The sequence below is a fragment of the Polyodon spathula genome, chromosome 23 (genome assembly GCF_017654505.1).
Source record: "Polyodon spathula isolate WHYD16114869_AA chromosome 23, ASM1765450v1, whole genome shotgun sequence".
Classification (NCBI taxonomy): Eukaryota; Metazoa; Chordata; class Actinopteri; order Acipenseriformes; family Polyodontidae; genus Polyodon; species Polyodon spathula.
In genome coordinates, this window is record NC_054556.1 from 9,280,331 (window position 1) to 9,299,818 (window position 19,488).

General features: G+C 38.2%; 1 protein-coding gene across 2 annotated transcripts in view; it reads left to right on the plus strand.

Annotated features, from left to right (window-relative positions):
- The first annotated feature begins 1,029 nt into the window (after positions 1–1,029).
- LOC121297680 (guanine nucleotide-binding protein G(i) subunit alpha-2-like) overlaps positions 1,030–19,488 on the plus strand; it is a 62,635-nt gene continuing 44,176 nt past the window's right edge. The window contains exons 1-2 of one of the 2 annotated variants that reach the window (XM_041224117.1): positions 1,030–1,237; positions 1,665–1,957. In XM_041224117.1, the coding sequence (XP_041080051.1) occupies positions 1,840–1,957 (118 nt within the window). In that variant the 5' untranslated portion in view covers positions 1,030–1,237; positions 1,665–1,839. The remainder of the gene's footprint in view (positions 1,238–1,664; positions 1,958–19,488) is intronic. The other variant, XM_041224118.1, reaches the window with a different exon arrangement.

A 19,488-nucleotide genomic window follows, 5' to 3' on the forward strand; every position in this document is an offset into this window, starting at 1 on the left:
GACCCTCAAAAAACTAAAGTATTAAGACTTGAATAACGTTAAAAAAATAACACAAGCTACGTAGATCACACAGAAGCACACATATTTATATTGGCTTTGCAATATTGGCTTTGTGAGTGTGTGTATTAAATATTGTCAGTGCACAATATGCCTGAGCTAAAACTAAACACGCGCGTTCCATTGCTACAGACCTGCTGCGACAGGTAATATTATGGGTGTTTAGATCACAGAGTGGCCGGGAAACAATGGCAAGCACAAGCGGCACTGCTAGTTGGCCACCCTCTTGCATGATCAAAGCTCAGAAGACATCTGCTTCACGGGGACTGTAAAGGTACCGTTCTGGTTCACCTTTCAGGAAAAGCTATTCTTTTTATTTATTTATTTATTTTTTCAGGATATACACTGTAGACTAACCAGTGGTATCTAATCACTTTCTGTATTGAGGGTCTAAATCGGTAAAATGCTAATTGTCAAAAACTGTCGGGTATAATCTGGCCGATAGAGGGATTGTAGTGTGAGAAATAGAGGGACTGTAGTGTGACACGAAGAACTGTGACTGTCCTTTTTGCATGAAGGTACAGCTGCTCCACCTGTAAAATGTAACAAGCATATGCAAAAAGAGAAACAAATAAACAAACAAACAAAAAAAAAAAAAAAACAGCTGTGGAACCTAATTACATTTTGTTTGAGTGTTTATTTATTAAGGCTTTGACTGGATACAACGGTTGATTCAGAAAACATATAATTAATATTATAATAGTATAATGGTATATGTACATACATGGACACTGGACTAAACACACTATCTGTATTTACTCCAGTGCAAATGCATATTTACCATTTTTGAAAGGAAAAAGAACAATACGATGTACTGTTGTTGTAACCATATCAGTCCTTCAGTAAATCTGTCGCATTGAGTTCACCGATCGGTTGTCAAATGCTTAAGAAAACTACAATTACCATGAGCACTTGGTTGCGGTGAAGGTGGGCGTTGGGCGGCGGAGGACTCTGCGGGGGGGGGGGGGCGACGACTCTGGTGAGTTCGTGTCTTTTTGAGAGGAACTTCATAACGGGTCGGGTGTGGCGACAACAAAATATTGAAAATAAATCGAAACTTGATTTTTGAATTGTGTTGCATTGAGAGCGGAGCGACTTTTGCAGAAAAGTTAGCGAACGGGAAGCTGTATGCGATCGTTTTGAGCAGTTGTCGGTCCTTTCATTTATTTCTTATTTTTGGGTAAGGATCTTTTGTGTGTGTGTGTAAAACCATTCACGTTTAAACTGTCAACTTACTGGCGCTTGTAAATCAACTTTGGTTCAGTTCCACATTTTGTTGTATGCCTTTTTGGAATTAAAGTAAAACAATATATATTTTTTTGTCTAAACGTATTTATTCTCTGCTGTATCAAACAGCGAGTTGTTGTATATATTTTTGTACTGCTTTTCTTGTAGCAAAAACAAAACCAAGTTCTATTTTGGAGTTTATGAATGGAACACAATCTGCTACGTGTTGGGAAATAAAACAAAACAAAAAAACTTCGTATTTTGTGTTTCTTTATTTTTAGAACACACGGGAGCAAACCACTACAAAAGGGACTTTTTAATATCAAAAGTGCATAACAAGAGTTTATAATTATTATTATTATTATTTTTTTTTTTTTTAGTAAGAAGAATCTTCCAGTCTGTGAGGGATAGGGAGAACATATCTGAGGGTGAGGAAGGGACTGGACGATTGTTTATTCGTGAATCATCTTTTTTTTTTATTTTTTTTTTTTATATATTTTTTAACCCTCTCGAGTAGTGTGTATTTGGGTTGGGTGTGTGTGTGCAGTCGGAACCATGGGTTGTACCATAAGCACCGAAGATAAAGCCGCGTCTGAAAGATCCAAAATGATTGATAAAAATCTCAGAGAAGATGGAGAGAAAGCTGCCAGAGAGGTGAAACTACTGCTTTTAGGTAAGTACAGAGGGATTCCCATCCACTGTCAACGTTGTACAATATTGTATTTTTTATCCTGCAGGTAGCAAACGTGCATGCTTTTGGCTTTGTATTGATGGAAAAAAGGACGATTGTTTGTGTTTACACTCGATAGCTGAAATGATCTCATAGATATAATGAATGGGTCTGGAGGGTTGACGCAGACATAGGAAAACAAAAACTATGTCTCGAATGACAGCATCTACTAAGCGGTACTATGACCCCGTTTGAATACAACACTGGCCATATACTGTATGCAGCAAGTGAAGCACTGTATTATGCATACACTGTAGAACAGGTTAATAGAATTCAACTTAAGTTGATAAAATCGGTTTTATACCGACTTATCAAAGTGTATGACTGTGTTTCCACATTATACGCGAATACATCACTGTTTAACATTGATGACAAGGAAACCGTTCTGCTATCCCGGTATTATAGGAGCGGTGACTGAAAAGCTGGCACAACGGGTTTCAGTCACTTCAGCCCAGGTGAATATTTAGTAGGGAGAGGTTTTTGAAGACATTTATCTAGAGCTCAAGTAAAGCCACACCTGCTTGCTGTACATAAATGGTTTGTCAAATTACACCCATTAACTGCTAAAGAACTACTATGCAATTCCTGTGCAGATTACTACTGCTATCCTCAACCTGGGCTTAATGATTTTGCAGGATTTTTTAATTTTTTTAATTTATTTTTTTTAGCAAAAACAACACGAATTCAGTCTACCAAGCTGTTTAAAAAAATGATACACTAACATAGCGTAAATATGGCATTGGAAGACATGAGTGATTTAGGTAATTTGCAGTGTCAGCTGCTTTACTATAAATAAATTTGGCTGAACAGATTATACATGTTGTATCTAAAAATGAATACAAATTAATTCCTTTACATTTATTAACTTTTTTTCTATTTTAATATATCTCTGTAAAGTGGGAGATTTGAAATATTTCACTAAACACTCGATAATAAGGGATCCACCACTCAGTCTTTGCCTCCCAGTCACTAAGTATTAATCGGTTTCTGACTTTCGCTGCCAGGCCCAATTTATGTCACTAAGCTACACTTGCTCACATGGACTGTGCACGTTCCCTTTTCAACATACCTGGTTGTCAGCAGCAATTGATTCAGTTGCACATGTACCCCTGGTTCAAACAAACACTCTGCTGTTTGCAATGTAACACAGCCCTGTCTCCTTGACTTTCATATACTGTACTACTATATATAATAGCACCCACTTTAAAATGAGGTTACCTAACTGCTGTAAAAAGAAAGTACTTATCTTTGTTTTTACCAAGAAACCTCACTTCCGATGAATAATTTAGGGCTGTAGAAGGACAATTTGTGTTGTAATCCTTCAAGACAAACATTTTGGCTCCCGCCTTCATCCATTCTACTGTTAATACCACAAGACGATTAGATTTTGAAAAGTTTGCCTCCTCCTCTGGCAGAATTGGACAAAAACCACATCAACATATAACACTAGAAACAGCTTAGTTGCAGGTAAGAGCAGTATTTTCTTGATGATTTCTTGCTGTTTTTTATTTTTATTTAGAGTTCTTATTGTTAAAGTTGTTTTATTTATACATTCAGAAAACCTCAATTGGGGCACAGAGTATCTAAAGCCTGAATTTATCTTTACCGCTGGATAATCCTAATTCATTGGGTATAATTGATTAAATGCCTAGGGCTAGTGTGGAAAGTTGTGTCATAAGCCACCCATGGTGAAGACATTAAACAATACCCAAACTCAGCCAGCAGGTATGACTCCTGACAGCACTGCAACAAACTGCTACCTTTGAAACCTGGTGCTTATGTGATCTTGTCCCCGGTAGCTGTTTAGAAGGCAAGTTTCAGTATTAACAATGTATAAGAAAAAGGACTAGAGGTGAAAGCTAAATGCAGCAATTTGAAAAAGCCAACCCTTGGCCAAGAAAAAAGCATTTAAGTTTGTGTTGTTTTGATACAGGCCTCAACTTTGGTTTAAGTAGCTTCCTCAGTTTGACTCAGCTGTTGCTAAGCACCTGTTTAAAGGGACATTGCCTTGCCACAAACACACAAGGACAAGAGAGCCATCATTCTGGTACTTTGTTTTTATTAAAGGGTTCAATGTCTTCTCAAAAAAAATTAATAGTACAGTGGATGTCAAAGAAAATAATGTATTTACTGGCTTATGAATGCTTGTGCTTTGTAAAATTGTATTTTAATGTGTTGTTCATGATAAGGAGTGTTTTGAGGGAATGCTGGGATTGCTCAGGCCTGTTAGTCTGTTTGCTGGCAGATGTTAGGAAACCTCAAGTGAAGACCTGTGTGGTTAAGCTAAGTCTCCTAGTGATGTAGGTTAAACTCCTAAGGGCTGGAAAAGTTGGAAGTTGGCAAAAATGATGCAATTTCCTATATGGTTTCCAGACTATTTAGCATTCTTTTCATTTTTAGTTTTAATATGACTGTATCATTAATAAACTGGCCAACCATTCAGCTGAAAATAAGTGAGTCATCCAGAAATATTTCATCCTGGGCATCGGACCCTCGCACCATACCCTTTTCAAATCCATATACTGTAAATGTGAAATTTGTTACATCAAAGTAAGACACTATTATGACTGTGACAACTCTGAGCAAATGAAATAATTTTTGCCAAGGTAAAATAGCTTTCAGTATACGGCTATTTAAGTGTGAACTTTTAAGCAAATGTATTTACTACATGCTGTTTGCTTTTCAGACCTTGGCTTTGACTAGGAGCCATTAAGTGGTCATAAAATGGTTTAGAGATTAGAAATAGAGTAATAGGGAACTTCAATAACTACAAAGAAAGAAGCGCTAAAATCTTTCATTGTCAGTATTTTAGTGTTTTTATTACTATTACTGCAATAAACGGAGAAGAAGTGAAAATGAATTTGACTCCTATGGTTCAGTAAGTTAACATACTTTAATGCTACTGTTTCTCGGAGTGGACATTTCTCTTGGCACTATCCTCACATCATCTGCTCTCAAACTTTCCCAATCACTTGATCCCCTCCCAACACACACACACACACACATATTGTATACAAAATAAAAATAATTATTACCCTCTAATAACTAGTACCCCTGAACAAATTCAAATTTACTACACCTGACCACGCAGCATTTGGTATGATACTTTTTCATTATTGGAAGGTGTTTTGAAATGACCTTAAGTGGCTCCTCTCTCTGGGCAGAGGAGATTAGCCCAGAGACCCATTTAAAGTCTATTGAACCTTGCAGACGAGAGGTTTTCCCTAACTGCGAAAGAACATAGATTTTTTTTGGCAGCGACTCCCTTCAGGTGCCAATTAATTCCCATTACTTCCAGCCTAGTGCCTTCCCCTGTAAAAACATGACACTGACTTGGTAACAGATAATCCACATTTTTGTCACTTGCTGGAGACCTTGGGACTGGAATGCTTTATTAGGCTGAACGGCAGATGTTAGAATTTAGACATTCTAAGACTTGTGGGGATAAGTGGTAAGCTGAGATAGTTGTGCATCCCCCACTTCTTATTAAAATATATTCAGCTGTAACTTTGCAGTAGTGTAGGTACAGCAGCTGTACTTAGCAAGCAGTACAGGGTTCACAGTGTGTGGTATGTGGGCAGTTTACAGTTAAGTGTTCTATATTATAGTATAGTTCTTTTAACCTTGCTGTGAAAAATTAAATAACCAGAGCAGCTTGACCCAGACTGCCACGCACCAGTTCCATACCCTAGCGCTGTATTATCAGCCAGCCTTTAAGATGTACAGATTAATCACTGGCCCTTAACTAATAGGAACTCCATTGGTAACTACTAAATCGAACGGTGCAAACCATTTTGTTTATGGGTGTTTCTGTTGACCATTACCTTTTACCATCCAGTTGCTTGCAATGATAAAGCATGAGTCTGGTGATTGCTGCATACCTGTAATAGCATACAAAAGCAGCAGTTATCTGTATTAATAAGTAACAGAAGAGACCCTGGGGTTAATCCTGTCTTGTAATTGCAGTTTGCTGATTATAAAGATGAGTATAAAGCTGATTATAAAGAATACAGATTTAATTCATGTATGTGATGAGTTGTGTGTGCCATTAACTCTTACCTTTTTTTTTTTTCTTGTAAATGCATGAAGCAAAGGCCTAGGTCACAACACATCTCCCAGCCAGTTCAGTCTCTATAGTGTCTGTGTTAATAGTGTAGACGATGTAAGCAAATGAACATAGCAAACTGTCACCAAATAATGATGCAAAATGAAGATAGCTAATTTTATTTATTTTTTAAAGAGACATTAAAATCTCAAAATGTGGCTTGCAGTGTTAACACTTTTGTAATGTATCAGTATGATTCTTAGGCAGATGTTGCTGCCATCCTGTTATGTCCCATCTGTCTTTATTACTGGATACAGTAAGCTTTTAGTTGGAAGCAGTCTGGTTACAGTGTGGAAATCAACTCCCCATGGCTTGTTGTACAGTTCTAATTGGAGAAACTTCCCCATTCTTTCCTGCCACCTGTCCTTGAAACACTGTGCTATATTGATCTCTCTTTTTATATCCCTGGTAATGAGCCATTAACAGTGTTTCACAAGGCTGAGTTAGATTCTAAACTGTGAATCTCATAGGTACTTCCTTATTCCAGGGCACATCTAAATGCTGGCTTGGAGACCAGACATTGAGAGCTCTGTGTTCTTTTACACTGGAGCTGAGCAGGAATGTCAATGTCTTGGTAGAGCATGTCAGTCAGGTATCTGGAGCTGAAGGACAGGGAGCGATCTGGCCAAATTGTTAATGCTAAGGGATTGGGAAACAGTGTTCTTTAGCAGAGTGAGGCTTTCTCTCAGGTCCACTCTTGACATGTTTTTCTACCTTTGGAACATGCTTGCAACCCCTGGAAAAGAGATAAGCAGAGAGTGTACCTGGTAGCAAAATGCATCAATGAAATAAGATAAATACAAGCTCCTAAGTGATTTGCTTATAACATGTGATTGAATGAAAAATAATATAAAGGCTGCATCTTTTTGCGCCAAAAAGATGTTTCAATCAGCTGGCAAATTGAAATAGTTTTTTTTTTTTGTTTGTGCTGCGGTGCAGTCTCACCCCGTGCCAAGTACATTAATCGCACACAGACAAATCTGTGGCAAACGCTCGTCTCCTCCCTTCCTCCTTGCGTTGTTTCCAGGGTTAATATCAAGCGTAGTCCTGCTTTGTTAAAGACCTCACTGCAGTACACAGTCACGGAGATTACAACCACTAAAATCTTGCAGATCCTCTTTTACTTTGAAAACCGCTTGATGACATTTGATTTCAGAGTTTCTGTAGAGCACTGCTTCACATTGGAAAGGAGGGGAGGAGCCCAAAGCTATAACATTTCTTTGTTCGATGTCCTGCTTTCTTATCATGTCGGGTAAACCTCCACCCTGCACCACAGTATCTAATTTGTGTTTGCAGCATTAAAAATATATCTGGCAGGGACTTGCAACTTGAGCCTCTTATTTTGTAGCTGATCTGATGTGTTCTGGTCAGGATCCAGTCTGCTGTAGTTTGGGTTCCTAACATGGATTGAAATCTGAAAGCTTTTATTGGTTTGGGTTTTCTGAAACCAGTACCAGGCCCAATCATTATGCCCATTCAGACCCACTTCGGAACAATCATGCGTAACTAAAAGAGGGAACCTTTTTTTTTTTTTTTTTCCTAAATGTAAATTTTTTCTCTTCATTGATTTTGAAATTATAGTCATGAGAAAAACAAACTGTTACATTATTATTTCCATTGCAGAAATGGGAAAATCAATTCCTATATCTACTTTGTACCAATTCAAATCAAATTTTATTAAAAGCCTTGCCTGGTATCTGATCCACCTAAACTCAGTCTGCTCCACATTAAACATGTGCTTCAGTCCAGTGGTAGTGTCTGATGGTCAGCAGTGTGCACTATCCCTGCAATCAGCTGTACTTTTAATCTGGTGTTTTTTACACCTCAATTGTGGTATATTAGTATCAACCGATTTGATCTTTAACCTTTTTTTAAGGAGTTTTTCCTGGTGACTAACCAAGCACTTTGACATTTAGTTGTCATTTCTTTTCCCTGGAGGGTAGGTCATTGAATAGGTCAACAAATAGTTTTTGTTTTTTGTTTAAGGCTGACACTTTATTCTCTAGAATGCAGTTCAGTTTTTCTGTTTTCTGCATTATAAAGTGAAATAATATAATGTAGACCATTTACACTGGTAATAATTGCTGCCTGGCGAAGGGTATTGTTGGAGTGTGTATTTTAGTTCTAATTTAAACATCCTGAAAGCTGTCACTTTGAAGCCCCACAGAACAAACTGACACCCCCAGTTACGTGATTACTTGTAGACATTTTTATAATAGATGACTTTGACTGACACGACTGAACTGCGGCGTTTAACTGGCTGAGTGGGTCAACACTGAGGTTATGCACATTATCTGCACTGTGTGCTATAAACACTAGTGTGGTCCACATGTAATGGTCTACCTGGTTAACAGATGTGTCTCTCAGTTTGTAGATCCCTGTTGATGTGGATTGACCAGGTTAAATTTCCTGGGTATGCTCATTAACCCTCCTATGTGTCACTCATACATACAGTACACGTGAATCAGAATAGGTTAACTAGACTGGAAATTTATCCTAGTGTGAAGTTTTCAGAAATGCCGTAGTGGTAATCTTGGACTACTTTGGTATAAATTGTGCAAACTGCAATAAAAATGTCAGGTTATGCCATCCGGCAGCACTCTGCTGGGGTTAAGCTGTGTTGCCGCCCCTGCCCTTGGTGTTTTGTCTTCTATAAAATGTGTCAAGTAAGGGAGGAACTGTTGTATTTCGGGGTCTTTTTTTGACAGATGTTGGTGCATGCAGTGTTATTGTGGTTTTTGCTATGCACTATCTAGCTATGTTGATAGAAGAGTGGTAGAGTGCACCTGAACTTCAGCCTTTTAGGAATTAATATCTAAACCCTGTATTGCTTCTCACAGTTTCAATAAAAAATATGAGTGAAGCACTGATCATAAACATGTAGTTTTGGACGTTAATTTAAGACACTAGTAACAGGTAAACAGGCTGATCTGTTGCATTATTTTTGTCAATGCAGATGATTTCTTCTCTTATTAATGTAAACTGGAGAAATGAGGGCCGTATGTCCAAATTACTATGAAGGTCATCAATAAAGGCTTAAAATATAAACACCTGTATGATATTCTCTCATTTGAACTTTCCAAGTGCTGAATACAGTCTTGTAACTACTGGAAGAGTAGTATGGTAACAGCACCACTGGGGGTACTGTAAATACCGCGTTGTTATTGGTTAGGTTTTGGGAGAACTGAAAGAATGTGGTAAGTGTTCTGAGAAAACCTCCACGAGATGTGACTTGCATAACCCCCCCTAATAAACTGAGCCTCTTTTGGCTTATGGTGTTTGTACAAGTAATGCATTGTGACCACAGAACACACTGATTGTTTGCAGACGCATCGTGTCACGCCAGTCAAATGGCTTTACGCGTTATACTGGGGAATGTGTAATGTGTAAATTTCAGGGTTTACAATCAACACAGTACACAGTTTTGTGTTAAGTGACTCAACCCTTTTTTCTTCGAAGACTGGGCAAGCCAGGATGTTATTTCAGAGCTGCCCTTTCTCTATGCCAGGGTGGTGAAATGAAGCTTGTTAAACAAGCAGAAGACTTACAGTAATCCCCTTCCTCTTTACATTTTAAGATTGCAGACAGAAATGTACGATCTAACGTCTGACATTTTAAGATGCGATCTACTGCTATATGTCAATGCCCCCCCCCAACCCCCCCCCCCCCCCCCCGCCTTGTTTCCTTCCCTGTATTTTTTATCCTGTTAAAAGGCGTGTATCATAGAATGCTCCACATGGACAAGGCAATGCTGCATCTGTGTCAGGACTGCTGCTATTCTGTGCAGAAACAAGCCTTTTCCTGTGCTCACTTCCTCTTTGGGCTTATTTGCAGTGGCAACTAAATGGTCGAGGTTAACCCTTTAAAGGCAGAGGCAGGAAATGGGCCCGCCCATCCTGTGTTGCTTGGCTGTGCTCACGAAGAGCTGCAGATCTAATTGGTTAGTTTGCTAGTACTCTCGTTATCTCAAGTGGCTGTAACTGTAGCTCTGTTGGTTTTGTGGGATTGTGCAAGAACTTGTGACTCTAGTAAACTGTCAGTGAAGGTGAGGAGACAGGAGACATAAAGCCAGTCCCTTGCATTTACTGGTGTCCTGTTAATTGTTTATGCAGAGTACTTTTTGTTGCACGTTCCTTTTCAGTTGCTGGCTTGCAGTGATTTATAATTAATCGTATAATGCTAGTACCATCCTGTCCAGTTTTACTTCTGCTGGATCTAAGAACTGTACTTCTGACCCATAGATCCTGGCGTTGTGGTAACAGTTTAATAAAATGATCTGATCCTTTTTAGCTGATCTACTTATTCTTATTAGTCTGGGGCATGAGCCAAGGTATAGAATCCAGCTGTACTTTCGCCTACTGAGACACAGATTTAAGACAATGAAATTTGCAAGAAATGCTTGCCTTCATTTGCATTTTTAAAAAGTGTCCTATTCAAGACATCACAAGCGCAGCATTTCTGTTAACTGTCATTCTGTAGCATAAAACACCTGCTGATCTCTATGAAAAGATTGTAAAGCAGTGATGTTGATGTTTGATATCTTGGATGTAAGGGATGTAAGAGTTTCTTCTAAGATTTATTTAAATGCAGAGCAGCTGGCACTTGAGTGTTCAGTGATAATGTTATTTAAAATTGAGTGTGTCAGTATTTTTCATTCTGTCTCCAGTTGATTTTCACAGTGTCTTCAGAGGTGCAATAGCCTCCTGGATTTTGTGCTCTGCAGCTGTGGATGGCTGCGTGTTTTTGTAGCATGTTTGAAAACTGATTCCCCTTGAGGTAGGGATGGGAGCTACCCGTTGGGGGGTTATGGAATGAACAGCATTTTAACTGGCCTGGTTCTAAATAACAATTTTATGAATGAGATAATAAAAAAAGAACAATCCCCAAAAATATATTAACATAATATAGATCTTTTATTTAACATCATTTAATCAAAGACGCTACAAAATCATATGATAAGTCTACCGGAAGCCATAATAGTAGTACAGTATTTCAAGTATTATTTAGATTTAAAAATGTCACATTTTTTCAATTTTTGTCCATTTTTTGTTAAGTATATGGAAAGCGGTATGCAATTAAATGTGTTAACGTAACATCAGCAGGTTTAATTTGACTTTCTGAAGCAAAATTAATTAATTCTCTTGGGTGATGCAAAACTTTTGTCCATAGTGGTACTTTGTCTGCTTGCTGAATTTGCTTGTACTGACTTGATCCCACTGCTGAGTTTTTGGTGATGTTTTTGGTGATATCACTTAGGATTTCAAGATCCTGAGATCCGAGCTCCAAGTCTGTTGGATCAGGTGATGGAAAGACTCCAGTACTGCCATGTTCTGGAATTACGTGAGGTTTTTAAATATATTTTTTTGCACATTTTGGATGTGTGTTATGTTCTTTGCGGAGTTCGTTAGCGTAGCATTTGCGTTCTTCCTTCTATTCTGTGGTTGGGGTATTATACAATGATTAGAGGAAAGGGAATTGTGTGTTTTGTGTCGAATGAAAATGCAGAAGTGTTTTCTGAATTGTTTCAGTTTGTGCTGTGGCTGCTAGTTTCAACAGGAAGAGATTGCTCTTATGATTCTATGGTGAGGAGAGAAAGCAGAACTGTGTGTGCGCAGACATTTTACTTATTTATTTATTCAAGTCTGAAAAGCGGTATACTTTGCAATCTGATAACATTTTTTTTTTAAATATATATTTTTTATATTGCCCTCATGTATCTATTGTGGATTGCTCCATGAGGAGGGGGTTGCCACAGTAGTTAACACAGGGTTTATGAGCTTATACAGCCGGTGTTGAAAGAAAGCTGTGGATGTGGAGTATCCTGCAGCTGCTGCCTCTTCTCACTATAGCCTCTGATAGGCTCTTGAGAGGTTTTCTTTAGACCTTGTATAGTGTTGCTGCTGTTAAGGAACCTGGCCATCCCTGTGGCAATGTCTGTAAAAATGCTGGATTCTACCATTTTTACTTTTTATTTTTTATTCTGCCTCCAATGATGGAATCCCTCTCTTCGGGTGCATTACCAGTAGCTCCTCAACTTCTGATGACAACATTTCCCTATGTCACCCATGGTGATAGTCCAATGAACAACCTGCCAGGTTTCAAAGAAGGAACAGGAATTTAGAAATAAACGATTTAACATTCAGGAAATACCTAGATGTAGTCAGTGCATTTAAAACGAGTACTCAAGTATTCAAATTCACCCCTAGTGAACAGTTCCGCGCAAAGAGATCAAGCTGCTTTATAAAGCAGCTTGAAGCTGGCTTTCAGGGATTGTCCACAACGTAGACTCACACCCCCGAGGGACCTGGAGTTTGATTTATTGTGGCGCTTTTCTGCATGAAATCTCATCCTGTGGTTTCATTTCAGTGAACACACAATCTAGCAAAGTCCTCTTTGTTCACTCACCTCTTTGCAGATCAGTTTAAGTAACTCCCAGTGATGTTCCCTGTCTGTTTGTTCCCATACAGGAGAGCTCAGTGGGTTCCAATACTGCTGCCTGCTTCCCTTTGACTTCCAGAACATGTTATAGGAGCACACCGCTGGTACCTGTGGAAAAATGTTCCAGCAAACAGCAATTGAGCAACTGTAACTCATATTATCATGATCTGATTTAATCTAACGAAGTCAGGTCCTAAATCTCATAATCTCAACCGTATCCAATCTCAAGTTGCAATCAGTTCTGTGTAGTTTTGCCCTACAGGTAGTATACTGGATATTATGCTTGTCTTTCTAGGTATTTAATTTTCTGTTCCACTTTATGCCTATTAGGAGAGTCGTAGTCATTAAAATGCTGATGTCAGAGATGGAGACAGATAAGAGACTGTATCAGCACAATAACTTGGACTAAACATGTGACACATGGTCAAAAAAACAAAAAATGAAGGCAATCATGATTTTCAAGCTCACAGAAACTGATTTGTTTCTTGCAGTTTTAGCTCGGAAGTTTCTGAATGAGATCTTCTCAGAAGCGCTACTGTATGGGTGGGTAATGTAATACTACACAGGTTTTCCTCTGAGCATTGGACAATCTTTAAAACTGATCATCTTTCAATTCTGTTGGGAATCACTCTATTAATTCTTAATCACTTCATTGTAAAATCTAAATAAGAAAAATAAACTTCTTTGTCTGGCAGACATGCATTTTAGGACTTGATTTCCAACTGTTTTCACGTTAGAAAAGCCTTTTTACAGCGTGTCACACATCTAATGAAACCTTAAGCGCTACAGTGCATTCTTTAGCGTTTGAAATGCCAGTTTATATTCAGATATGTTGAACGAGGACAGGCCAAGGGATTAAAAATGGAATTACGTTATAGTGCACGCCCAAAGCAACAGTGCAATAATCCAGTTGTCAAGTTTAACTGAACCCATGACAAGGCTTTACAGATGGTAGAATGTTACAGTAATCTGTCATGTCTGTGCTTTAACAGAACTGCCTCAGCATGGATGAAGCAATAATGTCTTCACCAATGCAAAGGAATTCATTGCATTGAATCCTTGTTTTCAGATTTGAAATCCTCTGGCTGCCACGAACCTGTAATTCGATTAAGATAAATTAGATTCAGAAGAAAGTACTACCGCTATGTTTAAAGCTTACCTTTAATTCATTTGTGTGAGCGAGGAAAGCTTTGAAGTTCTGCCATCTTCTGCAGTAGATTGCATAAACATTTTGTCACTGTGATTTTTGTGGCAGTTCTGTTGTTGCATACCTAAAAAAGGGAAGAGTAAAAGTGTCTAGGGGTCTTAAGGTTTTTATTTTCATTTCCAGTACTGCAAGTTTTGCCCCAGTCTGTGGATTGTATATATTTTTCATGATCCCATGAGCGGTTGTTGTTAGATGGTTTGGTTTGCAATTTTTGCTGTGTTTTGGTGACATAAATCAATCACAAAGCAAGCCTCAGATTGCATTTGGTTTACAGCCACATTTCTGGTTCTTCCCAGGCTGTTTGTTAACAGCTGCAGGGGAGCTGACTTAGATAATGATTTGCCGCCCCCAGGGTGTGTTTGAACGCGTCTCTGTAAAAAGTTGCTTAACATTATTTTGTTGGTTTGCTATTTTTAGGTGAAAACTGTCAGTTTGTGAGTCTCCACTTGTGTTACAGCATGCTCTATTTGTTATAAACACATACAAGGGCTTTTCTTGCCCCTATTAGTACTTGCAACACCATCCCCCATCTTTTGCTTGTTTTATTATTTTGATATGCAGATATTTTAAATATAGCAATGGATCAAAAGTTTTTTGCTGCTTAATGGTTCTGAATCACTTCCTGTGCTGCAGTTCATTCTAGTTGCCATGTGACCTACAGCACAGGTACCAGGAAGCAGCAGTTTATTAATCTAGCACCATGCAAGACAGACCAGTAAAAGTTCTGCTAACCAGTACTGTAAAAAAGAGCTTTGAATTGCAGGCCTTGTTTAGTGTTCTTTTAACCCTTTACTGCTCTGGGTATGTTCTGTTTAATGCCTATTTTCACAATGTCAGTTATATTGCACACTGGCCACAAATTTTATGTGTAGCTTGATATTTATATTTTAAGCACACCCCCCCCCCCCCCCCCTCCCCCACGTTCCAACTTCTGACGTTAGAAATCTTCACTTTGGCCGCAGGATCTTCTGTACTTTTCATTACAGAAATCCCTTTCATATGGTGATGAGGAGTCAGGTAATTTACTTCTCTGTCAAAGAGTGCTTTGAATGTTTTTCTGGTGCCGGAGTGTAGTATAACCAGTGTGCTGATTTGGGGGGTGGGGGGGAGACTTGCTCAGTGTTTGCTATTTAATGGACCCTCTGATAATGCATGTTTAAATACAATTTTTCTAAATGGTAGTTGCATGGTATTAAAGTATCATTCCTCTGTGGTAAATGGTTTTTTGACATTGTGTCTGCCCATCTCCTGTCTTGCTTGAGAACAAGCAGGCAGGATCCTTCTCGCAGCCACTCTGTCCTAGGCTTCTCGTTATGATACGCCTGTAGGCTGAATCAGTCCTGGCAAAGGATCAAGCCCATGATCTCTGTCTGCTGTTTTGCTCTTTTGGAAGCCTTTCTCGAGACATGTATTTAAAGGTAGAATAGCTTAATTATAGCTGAGTCCTGGCAGGAGATGTTCGGGTGTATCAGGCAGCGAAAGAGACACTGTGCTTTACTTGGAAACTGTGCAGCAGCACGGCATAATACATACTGTACAGGACACTTCTGTAATTTGTAATTATGTAGGGTACTGCAGGTTTCTTGTGTAGACACTGCAGAATGAAAATGAATAACCTGACAAGGCTTGGATTACAAAACTAGAAATAATAAAAAAAAAAAAAAGGATATGTCAGGCTTTTGTGTTTTTAACTATTTTTGAAATGAGATACCTCACACAGCCTCGATGGCGTGTTTGTTCACACAGTACAGGTATACTGGTTTAAACAGCCCTTATATATATAATCAAATGTTTTTACAAGATGGAAATGGTGGTCCACTAAGAGTAGGCATGATGTTTAATTGCTCTTAATTTAAATATAAATTCAAAAAATATGGACTGTGGTGCAAACTTATTTTCGCCACACTATTTTATTAAATAAACCGTTCCAGACCACACTCTTTCTTTCATCAGAGCCTACTGAGTCACTCAAAATACTCTCTAATTCCAACACTTCTCACATATATCCACAGAGGATGCGGCTCTGCGTCTGTCACTGTTATCAAAACAAAGCCTGCAGTCAAAGTAAACTTGCTCCGATGGACACACATGATAACTGTGATTGAAGAGGTTTGCATTGTGTGGCTTTCTGTACTTGTGTGCATGTGCCTTTGTGTTATTGTTGGAGTAAGTGTTCGCAAGGGGAGTCAAGTTTCCAAACAACAGCATTGACACTGACAGCAGCCCTTGTTCTGCCTGACTAACTGTTCAGGAGTACTGTACCTCAGAAGGATTCATTTACTTCACGTTTGACCAACATGAAATGGAGAAGAAGCATAAGCCTTGGTTTGCCTTGCTGGATTGAATTATTGCTGCTGTTCGGCAGAAAAAATAAATAATAGCTCAAGGCAGAAAAGAAAATGTGCCATTAATCCTTCACCCCAGTTTATACAATTCTGTAAAAAAGACCTCTGGAAGGAACACGAATAGGAGCACGGTGGGTTAGCTATTTACTCCCACGTCGTTATCAAAAAAAGAAATATGGCCATTAAAGTCTTTGGTGTGTCGGTCAAAGCCACTGAGGGAGGTCACTGCTTTCAGAGCTGAAAGTACAACAAAGAGAACTTTTACTTGTAGTGTGCAGAGCAGACACTGAAACAGTCCTGATTTGAATGGGACGTTTTAGTAATCTTCTTGAAGAAAACCATGGGAAATTCCAACTCCGTGATGTGATGGGGAATGAAATGCAAAGCAAGGCTAATTCAAACTTGGTGCAAGAGCATATACACCTCGATGGGGGTGTGAAACCGATTGCAGCAGAGCTCCTGTAGGGGTGTACATGAACTATGATAATCCTGCAAATCTGCTTTTGTTTGTGGTTTCCCTTTGAATGTGGGAAAAGCCAATGCACTGTAACCGTAGCTGTGAATGCTTGAACTGTTGTATAACTTTGGGAGTACAGTATCTTACTGTACCTTTCCAGTGAAAGAGCCTGCGTCTGTTGCAAGGGCAGGCCTTGAGAGGCTCGCGTTTCAGATCCTTTATTTGGGGTCCATCACTTTGTTCTTCCCGTTCAATCCACCAGTCTTGGCTAAACACAATATTTGGATTTTGTACTGTTACAGTGGGGGGGAACAAGAGCAATTGCAATGTAACCATGGATACTGACACAAGCAAGAGGCCAGCTGGAGCTTCTGAATCTAAAATGAATGGAAAAAAAATGAACTGATGTGCAGTTAAAAAATGACAGCCTTAATGCCTCATTTGAAGAAGGAACGTTCATTGTAGTTAATCTTGAGTAACATTTTTAGAATGTGTTTTTTCTATGTAAATCTGCATCTTAATGCAATAACACATCACCAGTATCTTCAGTATTTATTGATTTTTGTTATGCATTCATGAAAAAAAATGTCACTTGATCTTAAAGAGTAACTAGAGGGGTTCAGAAAAATATAGCATTATATGTCCCCATGTGTTGCTTTTCATTCTTAACATCCTGATAACTTTTTGCACTTATAACTTTAAAGTTTGTTTGAAAGATCTTTTCAAAATGTCCGCTCTAGTGCACTGATAGTGTGAGGATTATTGCCCACATTGTCAAACAGGTAACACAGCGACAACAATCCATGATGTGGTACGGAACAGAAAAGCCAAAACACTTATGATTTTTTGTTTTGTTTTGTTTTGGTTTTTTTAAATCGCTTTCCTGCAGTGATTTAGAGGACAGATCTCAAACCCCAATGCACTGGTGCTGACATTTTGAAAAGAGCTTTGAAACAGGCTTTAAAGTTATAAGTGTAAAATATTAACAATAAAAATAACAATGACAGGTATGTTTTTTAAACAGTTGTAGCAACACATGGCCACGCTTACTCTACATTTTTCCCAGTTTGTATACTATTTGTGTGCGTGTGTCTGTATATAGATCTCCCCTTTGGTCAATGCATGTACATTATATTTGAACTTTAAGTTTCCTATCTATGTTTTATGCTTTTATAATGCATTTGTTTTGGGGATCCTTATAGTCTGATCGCGTACTTGCTTATCAAAGTGAGCCATTTAGTTAATATTGCTATTGACTTAAATAATAAAAAAAAAACAATGCATCATAAAAGCTGCCCTTCTCCTTTTCATCTTTTTCTTTCCTTAGATTCGAAGAATAATGACATAATAAAAACAACTGTTGCTGTTTCATAAAAACAAAACCATAAACAAGAAACAAAATCCATTCAGACTCTGCACTTGTATCAATAACTAAGATTAAATTTACTGGCTACATGACGGGAGATTCATATGAATAGTGCCAGGAAAACAACGAAGATTTAAGGCTGTTAGTCAGGGTGCAGTCCATTCCAAGACGTGTGTGTGTGTGGTTTTTCTTTTTTTTAACAGAAAAAATAATGTGGATTCAGCAACTCAATTCAGCTGTGAAAATACTAACATTGAACCATAATTAACTTGATTTCTGGTAAAAAAAAAAAAAAAAAAAAAGCTGCATATACAGGTTCTTCATTTTAAATTTGTTATAATTTACAGTAAGAAAATGTTGCCAAGAGCTCTGGCTTCTTTGGTCAGTTTTTTCTGACCAAGACAAGCTGTCTGTTTGCTTCTTTAGACAGCCTTTTTGTTTTGTGACAGATCTGATAGATTCCCAGACTATTCCCTAGTTAAACTCTGCAGGACTTTTCCATCATAATTGCATAGACTCCTTGCAGAAAAAGTACATTCTAATGTTTGACTGCAACAAAATTGTGAAAACTATTTAAAAGCCTTAGTTTCTTCTGCCCTGATTCTGTTCAGCTTTAAAACCGAGTAGCATGAACTCCTTCTAGGATGTTAAATCGTGGTTCCAGTTTGGGGTTAATGATTGCTAAATACAGCATTGAAAAGTAAAACAGTAAACTCAAGCTGTACATACAGTAGTATTGTACTTGTGCAATTGTCATCTCTTTGCAAGGGGATTACAGTGATATATAGTACTTGCTGGGCTTCTCTTGCCAAAGGATTAGCAACAGAGACAGACAAGATGAACTGTCTTGTCTTCCATTTAGGTGTATACAGTATACAGTACAAACATTTAATTCGCTTGTTCGCTGTGCTGATTTGGTACAATTGCACACAATGATGTTTCTTTATTAAATGGCCTGAAAGTATAACAAATCACAAAAGCGTGCCAAGAATATCTTCTGGCTGATGGCTATGTTAGAATGAACTATTTGATATATTTTAGTATTTTCCTTACTTTGATTTGATTACTTTTACGTTGTATGACAGTGGAGTTGACTGCCCAGCTTGCTTCTCTAGGTGTTCCAAGTTGGTACATCCTCCAAACTCAGAGTTTGGGATTAGTATATCCTATGCTTTACCGACTCACAATAGAATTGGTATATCTTGAGATTAAACTCTAAACTAGGGCTCTAGTTTTTAAACCTCAGCAGGGCTCATACTTCAGCCTCCACTGAATGAAACTGAAAGGCTTCCTAAGGTCTGTCTATTATTTTGATAAAATTGACACAGACCAGTACTTTTAAAATACTGTAGCTATCTATATTATTATTATTGTTGTTGTTATTATTAATAAGAAGAATAAAAGACTTGTACCTTATTGTGTATGCCTAACTTGGAAAAGCATTCTTCCTCATTCGCTAAATTGACTGTAAATACTGTAGGTACTGTACCCTGGACTGCCATGAATTTACAATATGTTAAACTCAGTAAGAAAATCATATCTAAAATGAGTGCCTT